This window comes from Plectropomus leopardus, chromosome 5 (assembly GCF_008729295.1).
Source record: "Plectropomus leopardus isolate mb chromosome 5, YSFRI_Pleo_2.0, whole genome shotgun sequence".
NCBI classification, from domain to species: Eukaryota; Metazoa; Chordata; class Actinopteri; order Perciformes; family Serranidae; genus Plectropomus; species Plectropomus leopardus.
Window position 1 is genome coordinate 16,456,904 of NC_056467.1, and position 20,418 is coordinate 16,477,321.

Consider the following 20,418-nt stretch of genomic DNA (forward strand, 5'->3'; position numbering starts at 1 on the left):
TCACTCTACTAGATACAATGTGCCGTAATAAAAAAATGATTGAAATGAGTTGAACAGAAGGACTTTTTACTTTAGGGACATCATTTGCAATTGAAGAAAGGTAATAAAATATCACAATAAATGTTATTAAATCGCTCAGCATATCACATCATGCTTAAAATTGTGATAATATTGTATTTTGACTTAACAACCATAATAATAATATATGTTGTGGCCTCTAGTGATTCCCACCTCTACTGCATTTATCATAAAAGTTTTAATGCAAAAGGAAAGCACTGTCAAAGCTTATATATGGTAATAAGATGAAAAGGAAAAGGTAAAGAAAAAGCAGGACACAACAGAGTTAATATATTTACTTAAAAAATTCAAATTGTAATATCTGTTACTTTTTAATGTATATTTAATGAGTTTAGGTGAAAAGTAAATTCTTGAAGTAAACAGTAAACAGTAAGTTTTTATGCAAGAAAGGGGGGAGGGCTTTCAGTTACATTTATTTAAAAAAAAATAAAAAATATAGAAAAAAAACAGTAATATTTCTTTTTCAAAAGAAATGAATAAGAGATTCTCCTCGGTATTTGTTTAAATGTATTTTTTTTACCCCCAAAAGTCCAGTTTACAACTCTCAGCTTTTTCTATTCAAGTGACGCCAACACGCATGGACGTAGAGAGGTGACGTCACTGATATACAGGAAGAGAGTTACAGAGTGAACAACGTTTGGACAACGTGAGTTTTGTGAGTTTTTCTACACAGTTGTTTGGTCCAGTAAAGTCACCACCTGTCGGAAAATAACAGCAGACTTTATCATAACCCGGATAGTACATCAATAAAGGTAGGCACAAACAAATACGGGAAACATGTTAGCTTAAAATGTTGCTCTAAAGTAGCTTCCTGAGTCAGTTAGCGTTTACTGCAGTTAGAAAGAGTTGTTCCCCAAATTAAAGTACAGACAGGTTAAATTATTAAAGACACAGACTAACATGTGGCATCGGTGCAACTATAAACAGCAGTTAGTTGCCAAACTAGGTTTTAATGTATACGGTTAACAGTTTTAGAGTCACTTCAGCTCCATCATAAGTTTCAGTCACTGCTCGCATCAGTGTGTATTTTAACATTTAGTTTGTGTCGCTGTGAGTTCGCCCTGATTCATGCTGATGTCTCCTTTACCTCCTCTAAAATCAGGGCTCTGGTCATGGCTCTGAATAAGTCCATGCATCCCCGGAACCGTTACAAAGACAAACCTCCGGACTTTGCTTACCTGGCCTCCAAATATCCGGACTTCCAACAGCACGTGCACACCAGCCTCGCGGGAAGACCTGTGTAAGTACATGAGACTCCTCATTGTCTGCAGTGTTATTGTTTATCCTTGTTCTCAAATATCTCATCATCATCAGTTATATTTATGAATGGGATGAGGCCATGATTAGGGATCGACTGATATTGGTTTAATCAAAACTGAATCATTCAACATCATATACAGCAAATTCCCTGCAACTTTTTTTTTTAATAAAGTCAAGTGAAAAATTTAATAAAAAAAATAAAAAATAAAAATATCTCCCTAAGAAGTTAAAATTCCTCCTATGCTGACACTTTCTTTGCATTTTTTAATTAATTTATTTTATCAGCGATTGTTAAAAAAAAAAATGCTGGTACGGGTAATTGGTAAAATGCCAAATATCGACCCCAATAATCAGCCAGGCTGATCATCTGTCGACCCCTATTCTGCAGTGTTATTGTCCATCCCTGTTCTCAAATATCTCATCATTATCATCAGTTATATTTATGAATGGGATGAGGCCATGATGTCACTCAGCACATACATGCACATACTCTGTATCGTCCCCACTCAAGTACTTTTGAACTGCCTCGTCTTTGATTTTGCATCTCTGTACTGGCTAAGGTGGATGAAGCTTTTCTTGGTTGCAGGAAATCTTGTTTACTGTGCATGTGTCTGTTTTTCCCACATTATGACTCACTGAGAAGATTTCAGTGACAAAAATGTCCAAATTATGGGGATGGGGACAGTGTAGATTTTGGTGGAGGAAATAGAAAATAAATTCAAATAAATTTTTTAATACATTCAAAATTTATTAAATCATAAAATACACAAAAACCATAAAGAAATAACCAGAATGCATGAAATTTAGTGTTTCATGCTCAAAATTTTTGGGCAGGAAACAACAACCTCCCCTTTTATCCCTAAATAATGACATGAAACCTACACCCTCTGGGATAGTGTATTATTATCTTTTATGATGTCCAGGGTCCAGATCTAGGCTTGGCAAAGGCTCTAACTTGGCAGCAAAAAAATGTAGTAAGGCCAAATCATGTTTTAACATACACTTTTGCACAAAGTCCATTCATGGAGTGTTGCAGGCATCATGCTGACCCAGAAATTAGTGTTGCACAGGTTCCCCCATCAAAAAACAGTGCGATAATAATAATATAATAATAATAATAATAATAATAATAATAATAATAATTTTAATACTAACATATTTCTCTTCAGCTCGTATTAACCATCAACCTTATTTCAGACATATAACCAAAAACTGACTTTAAGATGCGGGAATCAGAGATGTGAATATGTAAATTAATTTCGGCGAATGAGGACTCATTCCTGCAGCACTTAAATGAGGAGGAACATTTATCTCATATTGTAGTTAATGCTTTTACAAGTTTCAGACTTGTAAACAAAAGGAAATCCAGCTCATAGTTACAATGGATTCAGTGATCTGAAACACCGAATTGACTAACCTTTCTAGTGGATCGGTATCCAACATGATGTTTTCCATCCACATTATTACATTCACTGTTTTGTTTTGGTACATGTCATTTTAAAATGAAGTGTTTCCACTATCAGGTTCACTCATTCAGTCACGGGCAGACAGCCAAGTTTTAGCACCACAGCAATCCCTGGCCTCATTCCAAGAGCTCCATGCACTGAGCCATACACATTTTTAAATTTGGGAAAAAGAGAGCACTGGTATCGGAAACACTGTCCCTGCACTGAGGTATCAAAATTGATATTGGGATCAAGTTGTTCCAATACTGATATTTGTATCGGAAATGCTTCTGATACTGTCTGAAATGCTGGATTGGGTATCGGTAAATCAGCAAATCTATGCACCAATCTAACAACGCTTCATTTATTAATAAGCTTTATAGGACCTATTTGTAATTACTAGCTACCCAGGCCAAGCAAATAGGGGGCAGTATTCACCCTTTAAATGACCTGTTTGTAATTCAGTTAATGCGGTCAAAATAAGGCTGCTAACTTATGAAATTAACATGCGGCGTTTACGTATGGTTTACCTATTTAGCCCAGTTTTACCAGCGCCAGAGTAACAAGAAAACAGTCACATCACGCCATCTGAAAAGCTTATGGCGAACTATACGCCTACAGTTTGTGCTGTCATTAGTTAGACTAAAGATATGTTTTGGTAAATAGCGAATGTTAACTGTTACTTACCAGTCTAAGAGAAAAGTTGGGAGTCCAGCATCAAAGCCACACCAATATTGACTCTTATTTTGTGTCTTCTTAAATCGGTTCTTTTCTTAGCCGCAGAAAGTTGTTTCTTTCTGGAAGCTGGTTATGATGGTTATGATGATAATGGTCGTTTTCTTGCCATTGCTGTGTTTCTTATACACAAACTAACTCACTGAGACTGTAACTTCTGTGCTGTATCCACTGACTTTCCTAACGCATCCATGATTGACCTCGGCTGCCTCAGCTTCTTCATCCTCTCCTGCGGCACGTTAGGGGCTACAGTGACTCATTCTCGCCTCTCAGACCAGGATGTATTGTTAAAGAAGGGACGGCCCGTCCCTGGCTGCTTAGCAGTGGATATCTCTGCAGAACAATACATATAGACATCTTGGACATAACGTCAAAGTTGTTACTTATTCACACTCTGTTGTTAAGGTTAGTTCATTTTTTGAATGTTTTAAACTAAAATTCTTTCCAAATCTTAAAAAATGCAACTTTAAAGTAGTTTCACTACTGAATAAACAAGAGTTTTCCCAAAAATACTACACAGCAAGTTATGTTGTGCAGCCAATAGCTGTTTCAGAGCGGGGAGGGAGAATTGATTTCCAGTTAATAGTGTACAATTGACTGTTGCTATTTGACAGTATTTTACACTGTAAAGTCCCAACAGTAAAAAGGCAGCGTGCACAGCATTAATAGTCTGTTTGTATTTGTTTGTGGATCACCAAGGGTTTAACCTGAGCCACACCGTACAACAATGATAGCAATCAATGCACATCCAAGTATGGTAGCAGAATGCAGCAGGTTTTTTTTTTTTTTAATTCGATGGTATTGGATCGGGACTTGGTGTCTTAAAAGGTATTGGAAAGGAAAAATGTTTTTGAAACATCTCTAATTGGGCAGAGGAAAAAGTTGGATTGATCTATCCCCAATAATTACAACTTGTAAACTATGATTTTTCTCAAAGCTCATACACATCTGGCTTGCCACTTAAAAATAAATGCATTCTGGGTAGGCAAAAAATATGGATGTCTCATGTCAACCAAATGTAATCATACAAGGTTACAATATGCAAAATACAATTGATATAGTGTCGTAAATGCATAGTATTTTCAACCTTACAAAACCAACTCTCAGTCTGATGAACGCTAACATGTACAGTAGGAAACATGGGAATCTTTCTCATCTCTAGAATCCATTCGATGTCATGTGAACAACACCTTATTCACCCAAAACTGTTGCCTCACTAATTCTCCTGTGGCTGAAAGGAAGCAAATTCCTGCAGCCAGCTTGCAGGCTGTCTTAGCAACAAATCACTGAGTTTTTTTTAATGAGATGTTCAAGAATAACAAAGAGGTGTCCACATACTTTTAGCCATATATTATAGAAATATTGAAGCAGTGTACAGAAACACCTTCCACCGGTATACCTGAATCCAGCCCTGAGGATCCTGCTCAGCACCGCTCAGGCCCCAGCTGACTCAGTCTGATCTTTACTGCTCGCTCAGCTGCTGGCAGCAGCAGGAGGACGAGGCCTGGACAAATGATTAATGAGCCCAACATCAAAAGATTTTCCTTTCTTTTTTACTCAATCCTTCATTGGAGAGACTTCACCAAGTATGAACGAGTAATTTTAAAAATCGGTTTGAGTGTCAATCAAAAACTGCCCTGTAAGCTGCCTGTGTGTGTCACTGTGGACTGGACACAAATTATGTGACTGAAACGCTGCTTGTGTGTGTGTGTGCGCGCGCATGTGCGCACCCTTGCCAGTAAGATGATGAGAGGTCATGATGTGAAAAAGTTCAGGAGCACAAAGGAAGAAATACGTCGGGTGGGATTAGTGGTGTTGACGTCAGCCAGTGTGAGCTCATGATTGCTGCTGCTGTGGGAAAGAAACAGGAACTGGATTCATTTTTAACTAATAACAACCTGATTAATTAAAATCGTAGATGAGTTGGAAGAGGCGATATTAAGTCCATTTAGACTGGATTTATTTCTCGAGGGGAGGCGGGATGGTTCTGGCATTACCTGCACTGGTCAGTGATTTTCATCCCATCCAGAGCACGTATGTGATTAAATTAACACCCTCACACCAGTAATAACTACAGCTGAGATTACCTACTGTTCTTCAGTGAACTTGCTGATCCTCCTGTATTTTTAATCCGGTCCAGAGAGACGTTCTTGTGTTTTAAAGTGAATCTGAAAGTGAGTTTTTTTTCAAGTGAGTTTTTTCCTTGCAAAGAGCTACTCGTCCTTCAACTTCATGTGATGTTTTTATGTCAGATTTGACTTTTGTGTGAAAGTAGAGTAACTCGAAAAATGTCAACATGTATGCCTGTGTGGAGAAACAGTATGATTAAATTAAAGCCATCATTAGAGGAGGACCCCAGAAAAAATAATTAAAGTTGCAGTTATAATATCAGCGACGGGCCCTGCAGAATGTCCATGTTTATTACAGACAGCTTTGTGCAGTTTTTTTTTAATTTATTTTTAATATGCTGTCCTGAACAATGAATCAAAGTACTGATGAGCACAGTGAATGTTTAGGTTTTGGATTGCATTTGGTTATTGTAAAATTCTCCCCAGCCTTTATATTTCTTTTACCAAATTTAGCCTCGGCAAACTACTTTTTGTCTTGTCTGCTGTCCTGGGTGGCAGTAGCTCAGTCCATGGGGACTGCGCTTGGGAACCGGAGGGTTGCTAATTCAAGTCCTTGTGTTGGTATAGAGTGTAAACTGGTGGCTGAAGAGGTGCCAGTTTTCCACCTGGGTACAGCCGAGGTTCCCTTGAGCGAGGCACTGAACCCCCAAACTGATCATGCACAGTGCCATGGCTGACTCTGTGCTACGTCCTAATGCGTGTGTAGTGTGTATAAACAAGGGATACACAATGAGGAACATTTCAACTGCAAATTGCCTGAGTGTGTTTATTGAAAAATAAAATTTAATTAAGAAACAGTTATAGCAGCTGTATATGAGTTGGTATCTGATTCTTTTTTTTTTTACTCATTGAGGACATTTTTATATAGACAATGTTCTTGTGGAGCTGCTCTGTATTATAAATGTATAGACATGTAAATACAAATAAATGTAAATGGTACCAGTACCAAAACAGCACAGTATTTGTGCTGGTATCGAAAGAAGCCCTATTTATTTTAGCTAAAAATACACCCAAAATAGCATTTACAGTGCATCTTAAGTGTAGTCCCTTTAGCAACACAAATCAGCTTGTCAGTTCATAAATTTAGATGTTTTTTGTTTAATTATTCTCAATGGTTAAGATGTCCGTCAAAACAAAGCCATGATTGTAAGAGCTGACAGTTATTGTGAGACGTGTGTTGGAGGTCCGCTGTTCGTCTGTCAGGACGGAGACGCTCTCCTTCCTCTTGGTTTGTGTTTTGTGAAACAGGTACCACGTCTGCTCAGTGAGGAAATCACTTGTTATTGTCTGTGTTATGCAGATGAATGCCGACATGGTGTCACTGCAGCGAGTCTGAACATCTGTGTGTGAATGTGAACATATTGTTGTGGGCCGGTCTTTTGTGGTTGTGAGTTGGCCATGTCAATCATCTTACGGCGGGCGAGCATTTGCATGTGTGGGCCCGCAGTAACTCAACTGGATGCCCGTCTGTGACAGGTGTTAATTATCACTTTGTGGAGTCTCTGTCTGTCTGTCTGCGAGCCACAGACAGACAGACAGACAGACAGACAGACAGACAGACAGACGACAAACAATGGGCTGGCAGTGTTCGGACTGGACAATGTTAAAATTTAGAAAGTTGTTCATCAAAGTGTGAAAAAACAGAAATTAAATGTTGTTTACTGGCAGTAAAACAGGCTGTATGTAGGGCTGTGTGATGTGAGAAAAATTTGCAATAACATTGTTGAATATTGCAATAGAGAGTATTACTTGTGATAAATACACACACTAAAGTTTGCTCAGTTCTTGACAGTTCTTGACATGCTCATGCCATGATGTCCGTCCTCCGGAGTTGGGCGGTGTCTACTAGTTTGGCACATGAGGATTTCCACACTGAAACATTATGGTGGACAGTTACATCTATGAGTGCTGGGGGTAATAATCTACCACCCCAATCTGACCCACAAACCGCCATCTTTATGCATTATAGTCGTTGTTTCCCACAGAATAAGACTGTATGTGTTGCAGTAGCTCTTCATGATTTCTTCTCATGATTTCATGGTGGATAACTGACCTGTCAGTTCAGAGCTGATCAGATCAGATCAGTGGATGAAAGGAGCAGCTGCTGCGAGCGAATGCAAACTTTTAGACCCAGCAGAACGACCGGTTAAGTTTCCCTGTCAGTTTGCCCACTGCTGCTCTGTCTGTGCCCAGAGTACACTCTGCACTCTGAGGTGCTATAAATAGGTGAACAATATATATTCTAATAAAGCTGGTAATAAACGGTTCGGCTCCAAAAATATAATTTTTTTTTGTAGTGGCAGGTGGTCCAATACTAAGACTACTCTGACAATCATAGCAGCCTGCCACAAATACATGAATGTGTGGGAAAACCTGATAGCAGCACAACTGTCAGGACTAAGGACAGAGACAAGGCCAGAGACATTATCGAGTGCCACAATGAGAAGGAGACTGACGGACAGTGTTTCCGTAAGTTATAAAAAACATACTTGAGATGCTGCTTTTGTCATTTTCTGATCCGTCCACAAGAAGCTGTGATATTTATATACTGCTGAATAATTTATTGAAAAAAAAAGTCAGTCCAACAGATGCTAGTGGTTATTGACCAGTGATGTTTCTTTACAATGGCGGTGACAAACTTGGTTGCTAAAAAGGGGAATAATTTTCTTTGTTGTTTAACAAATGACACTCAACTACTTAACGTTATGTCTCAGCAGAGGAGGACGACATTAATGTTTACATCTCGCAAGCACAAGCCTCTCCTCCATGAGTACATGAACGTGTCCTTCTTGTAGTTCGGTAGAAAGAAAATAGTTTCCACATGAGACTGCTCACAGCAAAGTCTGTGGATTATCTCAAACTACCAGGTCATGATTTCTGTGAAGAGACATTGCTGTTGAGTTTTTCGAATGTATCTTTAATTTTGGTGCTTCAAGCACCACAAGCAGAGTGCCATCTAGTTCCATTATATGTGAGAGCAGGCAGTCATCTCCAAGAACAATATCTCCAAAACTCGTTAACTCACCCCAAAACAATTAGAGTGATAAATAGAACTACAGGTACGAATAAAAATACATATTTTTGATTTGGGGGTAAACTGTCCCTTTAAGCAAATAGTTTCAGCTGGATATTGCACAATGATCAGACATTGTCTCAGGCTGGAGTCAGCTGCCAGTTTGTCTCTTTGCCTGCTCCATAAACGGATGTCCAGGATTTACATCTCCCTTCGTGTGTGGTACGAAGCTCTCGTTAGCCGTCTGCAGAAATTTGGCTCTTCTTCCCCGTCAGTCTCTCATTCCATCAGTGGAAGGATTAGTGTGGTTTTGTATTCCCCAATGAATTCATCTACTGGGTTTTTTAAGTATTTAAGCGGTGAGTTGGGGATAAGAGTAATCTTGGGGAGACACTCACTCAATCCTCGGGGAGATACGTCTCCCTTCATTTAGGGATCGTCAGTGGGGACGACTGATAGCAGCGGGCGGAGAGTCGAGCTCCGACCAGAGGCAGCAGGAGAAGAAATATGGGGGATGTGATTGGACTTAAAGTGAGGAAGCGATAAAATAAAAAGTAGTCTGGATGTTGGTTTGTTTCAGTTTTTGGGGGAAGGAGAAGGGGGGCTCAGATCAGGCATTTGGAGGGGTGGGATTAGGAGGCATGAATGGGTATTAAAAATGCAACAGCCTGGGTGACATTTAATTTGGAAGTCATATTTTTTATGGGCTGGTAGATGATCATCTGTGTAAGGACTTTCACCTCTGCAATTAATGAAATGTTGAATTTTCACACCAGTTTTGTGTTCGGAGATATATTATTAAATATGTTCCTGGCAATAGAAGAAAAATGAATGAATAATAATGACCTAATGTCACATTTTGAATTAATAAATCTAAACCTACGATGATCAGCAGAGCCATAACCTTGCAGATGTTTTATGGAACAGAGAAAAAGGAAACTCACAGCCCAAGTTAAAACATAATTTTTTTTGCATATTTGACTTACTGACTCTGCTGTAAAGAGGCTGTCGTCACCTTTGTGCTGTGCCTTTAAAATCCAGGCCCCACCATCACCATATTCCACATCATTTGTCTGAAAACCAGTTAATTATGAATTATATTTTCAGTTGTGTTCTGGCCCCAGGGTTTCTCGTAAGCAGCTCGTATAAGCTCTCTTGAGCTGACACAAGCAGATCTCATGAAAAAAACTCAAGCGATTGGTTAATTAGTTATCAGCTCATGAGTAAACTTCACCACAAAATCTGAACAAAAGATTTTTTTCTGTAGCTTCTGTCTGTCCTTTATCACTAAACCGAAGAATGGCATTTCCAAAGACATCTATTGCCGTTTTGTTTCCACAATCATTACTCTTAGCTGTTGGCTTGTCCAGTATATTGAAGAAATCACCTTTTATTGCTTAAATGAAAAAGCACATTTTTCTTTTTTATTTTGTTTCAATATGTGAGAACAGAAGCACCAACTCTGTAATTAAAGGTTCACTGTAGCTTTAGCAGTATATATTGGCAGAAATTGAATATAATAAGTATGTTTTTTTTAGTGTATAATCATCTGAAAATTAGTATTGTTGTGTTTTTGTTACCTTAGAAAGAGCTGTTTATGTCTGCATAAGGAGCTGGTCCAAGTTTATGGAGTCAAACATGTTGTGCCGGAATGTATCTACAGTTGCCCCATATTGTTTCACATGTACGAGTTTGAAATACATCACCAACCAGCAGGAGTGGTCTAGTACGGCGCAGTGCATTCTGGTAGTTGTAGGTTTTCCGCCTCTTGAGCAAAAGTGGATGCCATAGCACCTTTCTTCTCATTCCCTGGTGTTTGCTTCTTTCTGAAATACTTCTTTAAGTGTCTGTCGATGTGTTCCTGTTTTAGCTTTCTTCATCCTGGCCATCCTGTTCTTACTTTGTAGCTTTTTAGAATAGTACATGTTATTATAGTCGTAATCCTGAACAACACATCTAGAAAAATAATAATTTCAGCCATGATTGCTGGTTTTATTAGGATTCCAACTAGCCTTTTTTTTTTTTACAATACAGCATATCTAAAGAACTGTAAAAATATCACTAAATAAGCTCAAAGATATTCATATTAAGTTTATCTTGAAATTCCTGTTAAGTTTTTAATTGATACACTTATTTTTGCTCTTGTGAAGAAAAAAAAAACACCTGACACGAGAGAAGTTGCTGTTAATCAGCACAAAATTTTCTCCAGCACACTCAGAGTAAAGTAGATGTACCTTGAAGGTCACCCCTCTGTGGACGGAGATTGAAAGTGTGTGTGTGTGTGTGTGTGTGTGTGTGTGTGTGTGTGTGTGTGTGTGTGTGTGTGTGTGTGTGTGTGTGTGTGTGTGTGTGTGTGTGTGTGTGTGTGTGTGTGTGTGTGTGTGCGCGTGCATGCTTTCATGCTGATCAGGTGGCGCAGAGGTGAGAGCGAGCTGTTTGTCTCAGCAGTAAACTCCCCTCCAGTCTTATTATGTCGTTCTCTCTATCCATCTGCACCTGAACCTGACATTTCGTCTTCTAAGCTCAGTAATCTCTTCTTCCTCTTCACCTGCAGCATCTCACTGCACACCTTTTTTGCTTCTTCGCGTCTGGTCAAGCAGTTTCACCTGAACATAGCTTTTTTAAAAACTGACTCCCGTTTCCTACATTTTTCCTCCCTTTTAGTCATCCAATCCTCAAAACAACTTTTTCATCCAGGTTTGTCCCACATTGTGTCCCGTCGTCCACGTTGATGTCATAACCACGCAGCGGTGCACCTACGTGGCAGCACAGACGTAAATCGCGGGCACGCTCACGCTCCGTCTGGCTGGCATCAGCCATTGCTCCAGCGTGGCCGGATTTGCGTGCTCTCCTCATCTGTTCAGTAGGTGGGGTTGCCATGGCGATGTGGCATTCGCAGTGCTGCTGATGGGAGTGATCGGTCTACATTGCACACACACCACGCACACACACTCGTCAGGGTCTAAAAATAGAGGGCAGGCCTGAGCAGCCTCCCTCTCTGAATATTGATCCCTATCTAATGATGCCTCAGAGGAGAAATGAAAGAGGGCAGAATATTTGAGAGAGGCAGCCTTTCATTTTGGACAAGACTGAGCGTTATGCTGATGAATCACTTCTCTCTCATTAGCCTGATTCCTCCCTAAAGCTCAGGCCATTTTTTAAGTGCAAATTTCTTCCTTGGTTCATCTTTTGAAAGCGCGTCGTACACCCTCAGAGCAGAGCCAGTTGTTCGTTTTCCTCCACGAGGTCACTCATTCAGCTGCTGATTAAACTGGACCATTAACCTAATATGTTCATTAGGTGAGGAGACACTGGGTAAGATTGATGTCAGGCTCTACAGGTAAATCACTTCTCATTTGTATCCGTCTTGCACCTGGAGGGTCGTTTGTCTTTGTTATCACTCCTGGATGAAGACGCGGAGTTCAGTGACCAGAGTCACCTCAGCAGAGAGGAAGGTTTCTCCTGTTTCACACTCAATTCATTTCAGTTCAATGCAAATAAGCTTTTATTGGCATGAATATTTAAGTTGCATTATGCCAAAAGATGTACTTTTTCAATCAAGAAAACCTAATAATTACAGAACAACTATACTTTAAATACACATTTTCTTTTACAGATATAATCCCTCAGAAACATGCACGACAGACTTTTCTCATAATGTAATGTAAAAGTCAACACATTTTGCAGTAATATTGCACACTTAGTATTTATAAATACTTTTAGGGCCTTTTATGGCTTTATTACCCAGCTGACAGTGGAGAGATCATATGAAATGACGGTACAGAGATATGGGGAATGCGTGCAACTTACTGGGGATGTCCAGCCAGGAACATCGTGTACTGCAGTGAGCAGCTCAAACGAGGCCTGTCACTTGTGTTTTATGTTTCTGTAGTTCAGGTGGATAGTCAGATAATAAATAAAGTGATACATTGCTGAAACACATGGAATAAGACACAAGTACACCGTTCACATTCTGATCAGGGAAAATCTTCTTAAATCATCTTAAAAGGGCTGCAACTAATGATTATTTTCATTGTCAGTCTGTCAATTAGTTTCCCAATTAATCAATCAGTTGTTTGGTCTATGAAATCTGGAAAAATTGTGAAAAATGAAAATCAGTGTTTCCCAAAGCCCAAGATGACGTCCTCAATCGTCTTGTTTTTTCCTCAACCCAAATATATTCAGTTAAACTGTCACAGAGATGTAAAGAAACCAGAAAATATTAGCATTTAAGAGGCTGGAATCAGAAAATGTTGACTTTTTTTTTTTTTTTAATTGCTCAAACCAATTTCTCCACTATCAAATTAGTTGGAAATTAATTAAATAGGTGACAACTGATTGATTAATTGATAATTTGTGGCAGGGCTAGCGTGTAAGGATATGCACCATGTATTATCAAATCAGGTTTTATTGTGCTTTAGTGCTCAAACCAGCTTTGGTCCTGCAAAAGGGATGCAGTAGCAGGGAGGGGGAGACTAGAAAGGCACTAAATAAGTGCAAGTCCGTTGACCATTTACCGTAATCGAAGAAAGATTAAATAATTGTCGCCATGGTGATATTACAAAGTAAAATGGGAAGTCCTTTGTCGTGAAATTATAAACTGTTTTTGGTCTCTCGTAAATCTTCAAACTCCTCTATCTTTTACTCAAAATTTACTTCCCGAATAGTATTTCATGTCTCAGTGGTACCTGAAGCAAAACAGGATTATTATCAGTCATTGAATAGACCTAGAAGAAAGGAAAAAATGGAAATTGGAATGTGCTTTTATTTGTTGTGAAGTATCACCAAAGAGGAGCTGAATATTGAGAGAGCAAAACATTTCAGCGCTTTACGTGTAATTAATTTGTGAAAAGAAATAAAAACAAAATCAGAGGTTGACTGCTTTGTATCTCTGAGTTATATCTCCATCTTTACCAGCAGTAACAGTTTTTTTTGTGCTCACACCAAACTGGTGAGGTGCCAGACGCTGCCATCACCAGGATGTGTCTAATTACATCTGCCAAGGTGTGAAAGCGCTCAGCAAAGCTTTAATTATACCTATCTCGCCCACTTGTTCTGTCTGCCGCAGTTGTGCCCACTTGTGTGACAGCTGAAATCATTAAATGTGTCGAGAGGAAAAGACGGCAAAACCGAATGAGTGGGACTGAGAATTGGGAGTAAAAAGTGGGAGGTCTTAGCAGTGTTGAAAATGTGAATTTCATTGTCATTAGCGAGGGATTGTGAATTGATGGGCTGCTTATCTCCCTGTTGTCCTTCATCTGTGTGTGTGTGTGTGTGTGTGTGTGTGTGTGTATGAGAGAGCTGCAGCAGGCTGGAGGAGCAGAGGGTTAATGAAGTGCAGTATTAAGAGCAGTTTGGTAAATTGCCGTGAGGTCGTCTCATTGGTAAAACAAGCAGATCAGCACGTCTCTATTTGAAATCATCCTTAAGAGGAAACTCTGGTTTCATACATCATCATCATTTTTTTTTTCATTTTTTTCCTCAGTAAAAAAAACCTTCAAGTTAATGTTAAACAAATTTATTTGGAGGAGAACACAAACATCAACAGTAGAATTATAACCAAAAATTTTTGCTCTAAAACTCAATCTTCAGGGCAGAATTAAAAAAAAACAACTTTTTTTTATATTATGCCAAGATGTACAAGAAACCACAACTAAATGAAATAGTCTAAAATTGGCAGTGTTTAAAAATAAAACCCAAGTTGTGATAAACCTGTTTTTTTTTGTACTGTAGGATTTAATTCCCAGACACACAAAACTAACAGTAAAGAATAAGTGGGGACAAAGGATGACGGTTGTGTTGCCTCACGTCATCTGTGTCTCGGCCAAAAAGTTGCCCTTGAACACGCTGCAAAGACTACAGCCAACCAGCATGTAAATTCTGAGTGAGGAAAAAAATTATGAGGGCAAATTCACTTTCCATACTAGCAGGGTGGCGGTAATTTGTATTCATCATTCAAAAAGGGTGACCGTTGTCTGAGTAGTGCCAACGGTGCACTCGGGCGGTGCGGTCCTGCAGATGCTTACTGACAGTCCGACTTTGACCATGACCATGGCCAACTGTCGGCTCGTTACGTCGGGGACCTTAAATGCCATGAACTCATTCAGTCATGCCTGTTTCTCCTCCAGTGTAAATTTTAAGGAGCCGGAAGCGGTGCGAGCGCTGACCTGCACCCTGCTGAAGGAGGACTTTGGTTTGACCATCGAGATCCCTCTGGAGCGCCTCATACCCACCGTCCCCCTCCGCCTCAACTACATCCACTGGGTGGAGGACCTCATCGACGGCCAGAAGCAACCACGCAGAGGCATCGACATCGGTACCACTGCCGCTGTTTGTGTCATTTCTGCACATATTTTACTAATGTCGGATAGATTTCTCTGTGATAGTCATGGTGAGGTTGCTGATACTCTTCATGTAACTGAGGGGGGGAAATACGTGTTTGTTCATGTGTGTTCCCCCAGTTAGTTTGTTTGAGACCCCAGCTTTTGTTTATTCTGGATGTGGCTGCCAGCTGCTCAGAGCGGCACGCAGAATGTCATGTGGTGCTTCCAGCTGGTACACGAGCCCCGTCATTCCCAGTGTTCCCAGCACTTACCAGCCAAATCCACATCCACATGTCACAGTGTGTTTGCCGTCACGTCTCTTAGAGAAAAGTCTGTCTGTCTTAGCATGTGGAGTTTGTGCCTGCTGGTGTGTGTGTGTGTGTGTGTGTGTGTGTGTGTGTGTGTGTGTGTGCATGCATGTGTGTGTGTGTGTGTGTGTGTGTGTGCGTACGTGTCCTCTTTAGGCCCTCAGGTCACTGATTGGTGACCCTGACTCTTTGAGGCTGTCTGCTCCCTGATGGATCACCCCTTGGCCTTTCCTTTACTAACTGGTGCCGCTTTATTTGAGCCTGGTCTGAATTATGCGTCTCTGGTCGTTGTTGTCGTGTGTGGATGATTTAATAACAGCTGCTGGAATTGACATTTATTGTCCCCTTACCTTTTACTTTAAACAACATATTTACATTTTGTCCAATGAAAGTCATAACCATCCATCATCCTAATGAACACCCACATCCTCAAGCTGCCAAAAAAACATGTGTGTGTCTCCTCAGGCACTGGTGCATCCTGTATTTACCCCTTACTGGGAGCCACAATGAACGGCTGGTACTTTCTGGCCACAGAGGTGGATGACATCTGTTTTGACTACGCTACAAAAAACGTGGAACAGAACAACCTGTCCGACCTGATTAAAGGTAAATGTGGTCCTCTCTTCCTGAAAAACAGTTATTTAGGGCATTAGACTGCAGTTTGACAGGAGTCTTTAAGTAAAGTGTTTGTATTTTGTCTCTAGGCCTGTCACAGAAATTATCTGCCTATTAATACATGGAAATGACCTTGATCATTTCGGGACCCTGATATTGCCTGTTGTGTTTACATGTGTGCTTGTTTACATAAAAATGTCACCGACATTTCAGTCGACATGATGTCAGAATAAACAGCACAGCTTTTCCAAACATGAAAGGAAGGAAGGAAGGAAGGAAGGAAGGTAAATTTATTAGTCATTTTTTTAAACAAAGTTTACCTTTAATTACATTTGTCCTTGATCCTGCTACATCAAGGCGTGGTTGCAGTGAATCTCCCTTTTTTTTGTCTTTACCCCTCCTACTTGCGTGAGTCTGAAGAGAAAAAAAACATTTCAAAGACATCACAGTGTAGCTCACCTGTAGCCTGCGGCTGCACTTTTGGAGTGGAAAAAGCACGGCCCTGATAGTCGTTAGCTTGCCAACCTCTGGCAAGGAGCCAAAAAGTCCATTGTATGTAGTTTTACCCTCCAACAACTTTATCCTCCACTCTGTTAATCCACCAACAAACCACCCGTCTCCCAGACTGTTCACACCCGGGAGCCGGCTGCAGCACACGGGCCGAACTACGAACGTCAGTGTGATGCTCCTGGAGCTTCGCTAAGCTTGTCTGTTGGATTCACGGGGCATCACTTGAATTTGTTTTTGCTGGCCGAATTTGTAATAAGTCCCAAACTAAGTAATTTTGTAAAACTCATATAAAGGTACTTTTGACTTTCTTCTATACAATAATAATAATATCAATACATTTTATTTATATGTGCCTCAAGAACACCTTACAAGACACAGTTAAAAACAAGCAGCAATGTATCTAAAGTCAAACAATAATTACTCATCATATAGAATCAGCTGTCAATTACTTTTTGAAGATTCTTTATTTTTTTATATTCCAATTTCGGTATCTTAATATGCTTAAGAATCTAAAGTTGATTCCTCTTTAAAAGGGTGTAATTGTATTATTGTGCTGATATTTCATCATTATATCAGTGGCATAAAATGGTCTTAAACTGACAATAATATTATTAATTGCAATAATTTCTGTGACAATATGCTGTCCAAAAAAAGTTAGTTATCGTGACAGACCTTATGGTCTTACTTAATGTGTCTTTTAGGGAGACAGCATTATGTCAGCTGAACTGTGGCTACAAGTAACAATTTAGGGGATAATGGTAATTTCCATAATTGTAGAGTAACATAACAAGCAGAGAAGAGTTAACAGTATCTGTCTTAAGTATGACAACAATAGCCTCCTTAAGCTACAAGTATTACCAGACTAAGGAGGGCTGTAGCAGATGTCATCTTATAAAAATTTCACTCTAACTCTCAGACACCTTCAGAGTTTGGTTTTTGCTCAATAAGCTTTCACGTGCGCAGTGTCTCATGGTGCGAGTGAAGCCTGACAGCAAAAGATTTTACTTTTTTTTCTGTCATGATTGTCAACTTTGTGATGCAACAGCCTGAAGTTGTACCTTGTTTCGCCTTGTTCTGTTTTTTCTCAAGAGCCCCCATGATTAACTAAAACATTGACCTGCCTCACCTCACTGTGTTGGCACTTTCCTAGTTGTCAAAGTCCCTCAGAAGACTTTGCTGATGGACGCCTTGAAAGAAGAGACAGAAATAGTGTACGACTTCTGCATGTGCAACCCTCCTTTTTTTGCAAACCAGCTTGAAGCAAAGGTAAGTGTTTCCCTGCCTTTTACATTTTAAATGTTTTAATGGCGTCCCGTCCTGAACATTTAAATTCAAAATGGATAGATTTGTGTTTTGGCTCATTGAGAGGATGCACTGTTTTTGTTCAATGTGTTTGTTTACACGATAGTAACAGGCCTCTAATAGGATTTTATCTTAATCTCTGTCTGTCTTGTTGTCTCTCTCCAGGGGGTGAACTCCAGGAACTCACGGCGACCTCCTCCCAGTTCAGTGAACACAGGCGGAGTGACGGAAATCATGGCGGAGGGCGGGGAACTGGAGTTTGTCAAGAGGATCATTCATGACAGCCTGCAGCTCAAGAAACGCTTGCGGTGAGATAAAGAGCCGGACATTGACCTGTTAAATCAAACCGGACTCACTCAGGATTCCGAATCTGCTGTGTGTGTGTAACACTAAATTTAAGAACTGAAACAATAAAACTCTAAGTATTCAGGGTTACATCGCTCCATATCTAAAGTAGCAGATGGATGAACAAGAGCGCTGCATTTTTGTTCTCTTTGGAGAGGCTTTGAGAGGTTTTAATGGCCGCTGAGAGTGCCGGTGAAAGGGAGACACCGAGAGGTGAAACGTGCAGATGGGTCGCTGCACATTAATGGAGCTGTCACCCACACTTGGTTTAATGATTCTGGCACAAGCTCACCCTGTGCTGTATCCGGGAACCCACAGGGAACAGCTGTGTTTGGGTGGGTCGGTCGGGGTCTCCAGTGGCCGTAACTTTACCCTCCCCCGTTACCAGGACTGTCACGGGGGCAGCAGACTGAGACACAGATAGAGGGAGCTGCAGAGTGGGGCTATTAAAACTGATTAGACATGCCACACCTGCTTTGGCTCCTAACGGGGAGTACAGTGTGTTCTGTGTTTGCATAACGCGTCACTACTGGAAAGATGAGCGGCCCTGAGAGAGACAGATCTCAACACCTGCCTGCTCCTGTGTGGCTCTGTGTTACATTTGTGTAGCGAGGAAACAAAGTGAGAATGAACCCAGTATAATTTAACAGGTTTGAGGCTTGGGCCAAACCAACCGGAGCCGGCTGTCACTCCCAAATGCATGCTGGGACACCAGAGCTGCCAGGTGTCCATGGAAACACTGCCAGCTTCACCGATTGGTCCTGTGAGACGCCCTCACCATCCCGCCCTGCTCCCTCTTTCTTCTTTCCACTGAAGCGTAATTACTGTCAGATACCTTACTTCCCAGTATAAAACACATCCAAACCCCAGTTAGAAATGAGGTAATACTCCTCATTTATCCTGCCATTGATATGAAAATTACCATCTCAGCTAATAAGATTGTAATCACACATGCTTCCACGTAGTATGGATGCAGCTGCACACTCTGGCATGTTTGAAAAGCTGCCGATGGAGGAGGAGGAAAGACGGCTGTGGGTGTTCCTCCCCACTGTGTCGAAAAGTGGGGAACATCTGTGAATATTAGAGCTGTTCAATATTTCATTGTGTCAACTGAGGCTGACATGTTGCTCTCCTCCTTGCCTCCAACCCCTTAGGGCATCCTCTTACCTCCATAACCTGATTACAAATTACCATCCTTGCTTTCTGTCGTTCATAAGTCAGAACTGTTTTTAAGATTTCATCCACAGTCGTTGGGTGTGACAGTAGCTTTTGTATAATTAGGAAAATGGCTTAGGTTTGAATACAAGTCAAAGGTCCTTCAATCCAGAGGGAAAAATATTTCCTGCACTTGTAAACATTCACAGGAGTTTAAACTGGTTATTGTACTTTCTAAATTAATGTTAGTAGTTGTAAATAGCTGTGGTATTATTGTGCTAAATCTGTTTAAAATCACATGTAGATCCTCTAATGTATATATGTCATTACTACAAAGTCCTTTATTTTTTAATAAGTTTCAAATATAGGTTTTTTTAGGAGAATATTGAGTTACACTGTAACTATCATTTTCATCATTGATCACTCTTATTATCATTATCTCGATTAATCATCTATTTCATAAGATGTCAGAAAAAAGTAGGGCTGGCTGTAAATACTTTAAGGTATTGATTCATCAGAAATAACCCAGTATCAAGTATTATCGAAACATCTCCAGTTAAACAATACAAGCATTTTATCCTTTTCGTGACGGGTATCTAATCCTGGACTGTCCCGAGTCTCTGCCAGATCAGCAAACCGCCCTCCTCTCGAGGAATGGTCAGTATTTAAAAAAACTCACATCGACATCAAAACGGCTAGTCTGTCGTTAAACCTGTTAATTGGCCATAGCTTACATAACTGTACTGTGTGTGTGTGTGTGCGTGTGGGGTTGGGTGGACTGCCACAACTGTCCCTGATGTGGAGCAGCAGCTACATCCCTGCAGATCTTTGGTGTAGTGAAGTCTAGCGCAGTGTATCTGACAGAGTTGGCAGTTCAGCGTGCCAAGATGCCATGAAAGCATTTGAAAGTATGGCCATACTGAGCGCAACTCCATTGGCATTATGGGTATTGAATTGAGTGCTCTGTTGGTACTGGTATCAAATGTGGGATTTAAAAAAAACTGTAATTACTTGTTGCTGCACAGAAAACCTCATTGCAATGGCCTCATGTTTATAGGTGACTCAGATGAGTGTATCAACATTTCAGTCATCTGAATTTTGGACATTGTTAAAAAAGATCTAATCAAAGGGGACCCATGAAAATAGATTTAGATAGATAGATAGATAGATATTTTATTGGATTTTTTTTGTTCCCATATC

The 20,418-nt window shown here is 40.2% G+C and overlaps 1 protein-coding gene across 3 annotated transcripts in view; it reads left to right on the forward strand.

Moving 5' to 3' along the window:
* Nucleotides 1–666: 666 nt before the first annotated feature.
* mettl16 (methyltransferase 16, N6-methyladenosin) overlaps nt 667–20,418 on the forward strand; it is a 35,786-nt gene continuing 16,034 nt past the window's right edge. Inside the window, exons 1-6 of one of the 3 annotated variants that reach the window (XM_042487047.1) lie at nt 667–724; nt 1,181–1,318; nt 14,789–14,976; nt 15,757–15,897; nt 17,567–17,682; nt 17,884–18,026. In XM_042487047.1, coding sequence (XP_042342981.1) covers nt 1,191–1,318; nt 14,789–14,976; nt 15,757–15,897; nt 17,567–17,682; nt 17,884–18,026 — 716 coding nt within the window. In that variant the 5' untranslated portion in view covers nt 667–724; nt 1,181–1,190. Of the gene's footprint in view, nt 831–1,180; nt 1,319–14,788; nt 14,977–15,756; nt 15,898–17,566; nt 17,683–17,883; nt 18,027–20,418 lie in introns of all 3 variants that reach the window. The other 2 variants (XM_042487049.1, XM_042487046.1) reach the window with 2 other exon arrangements.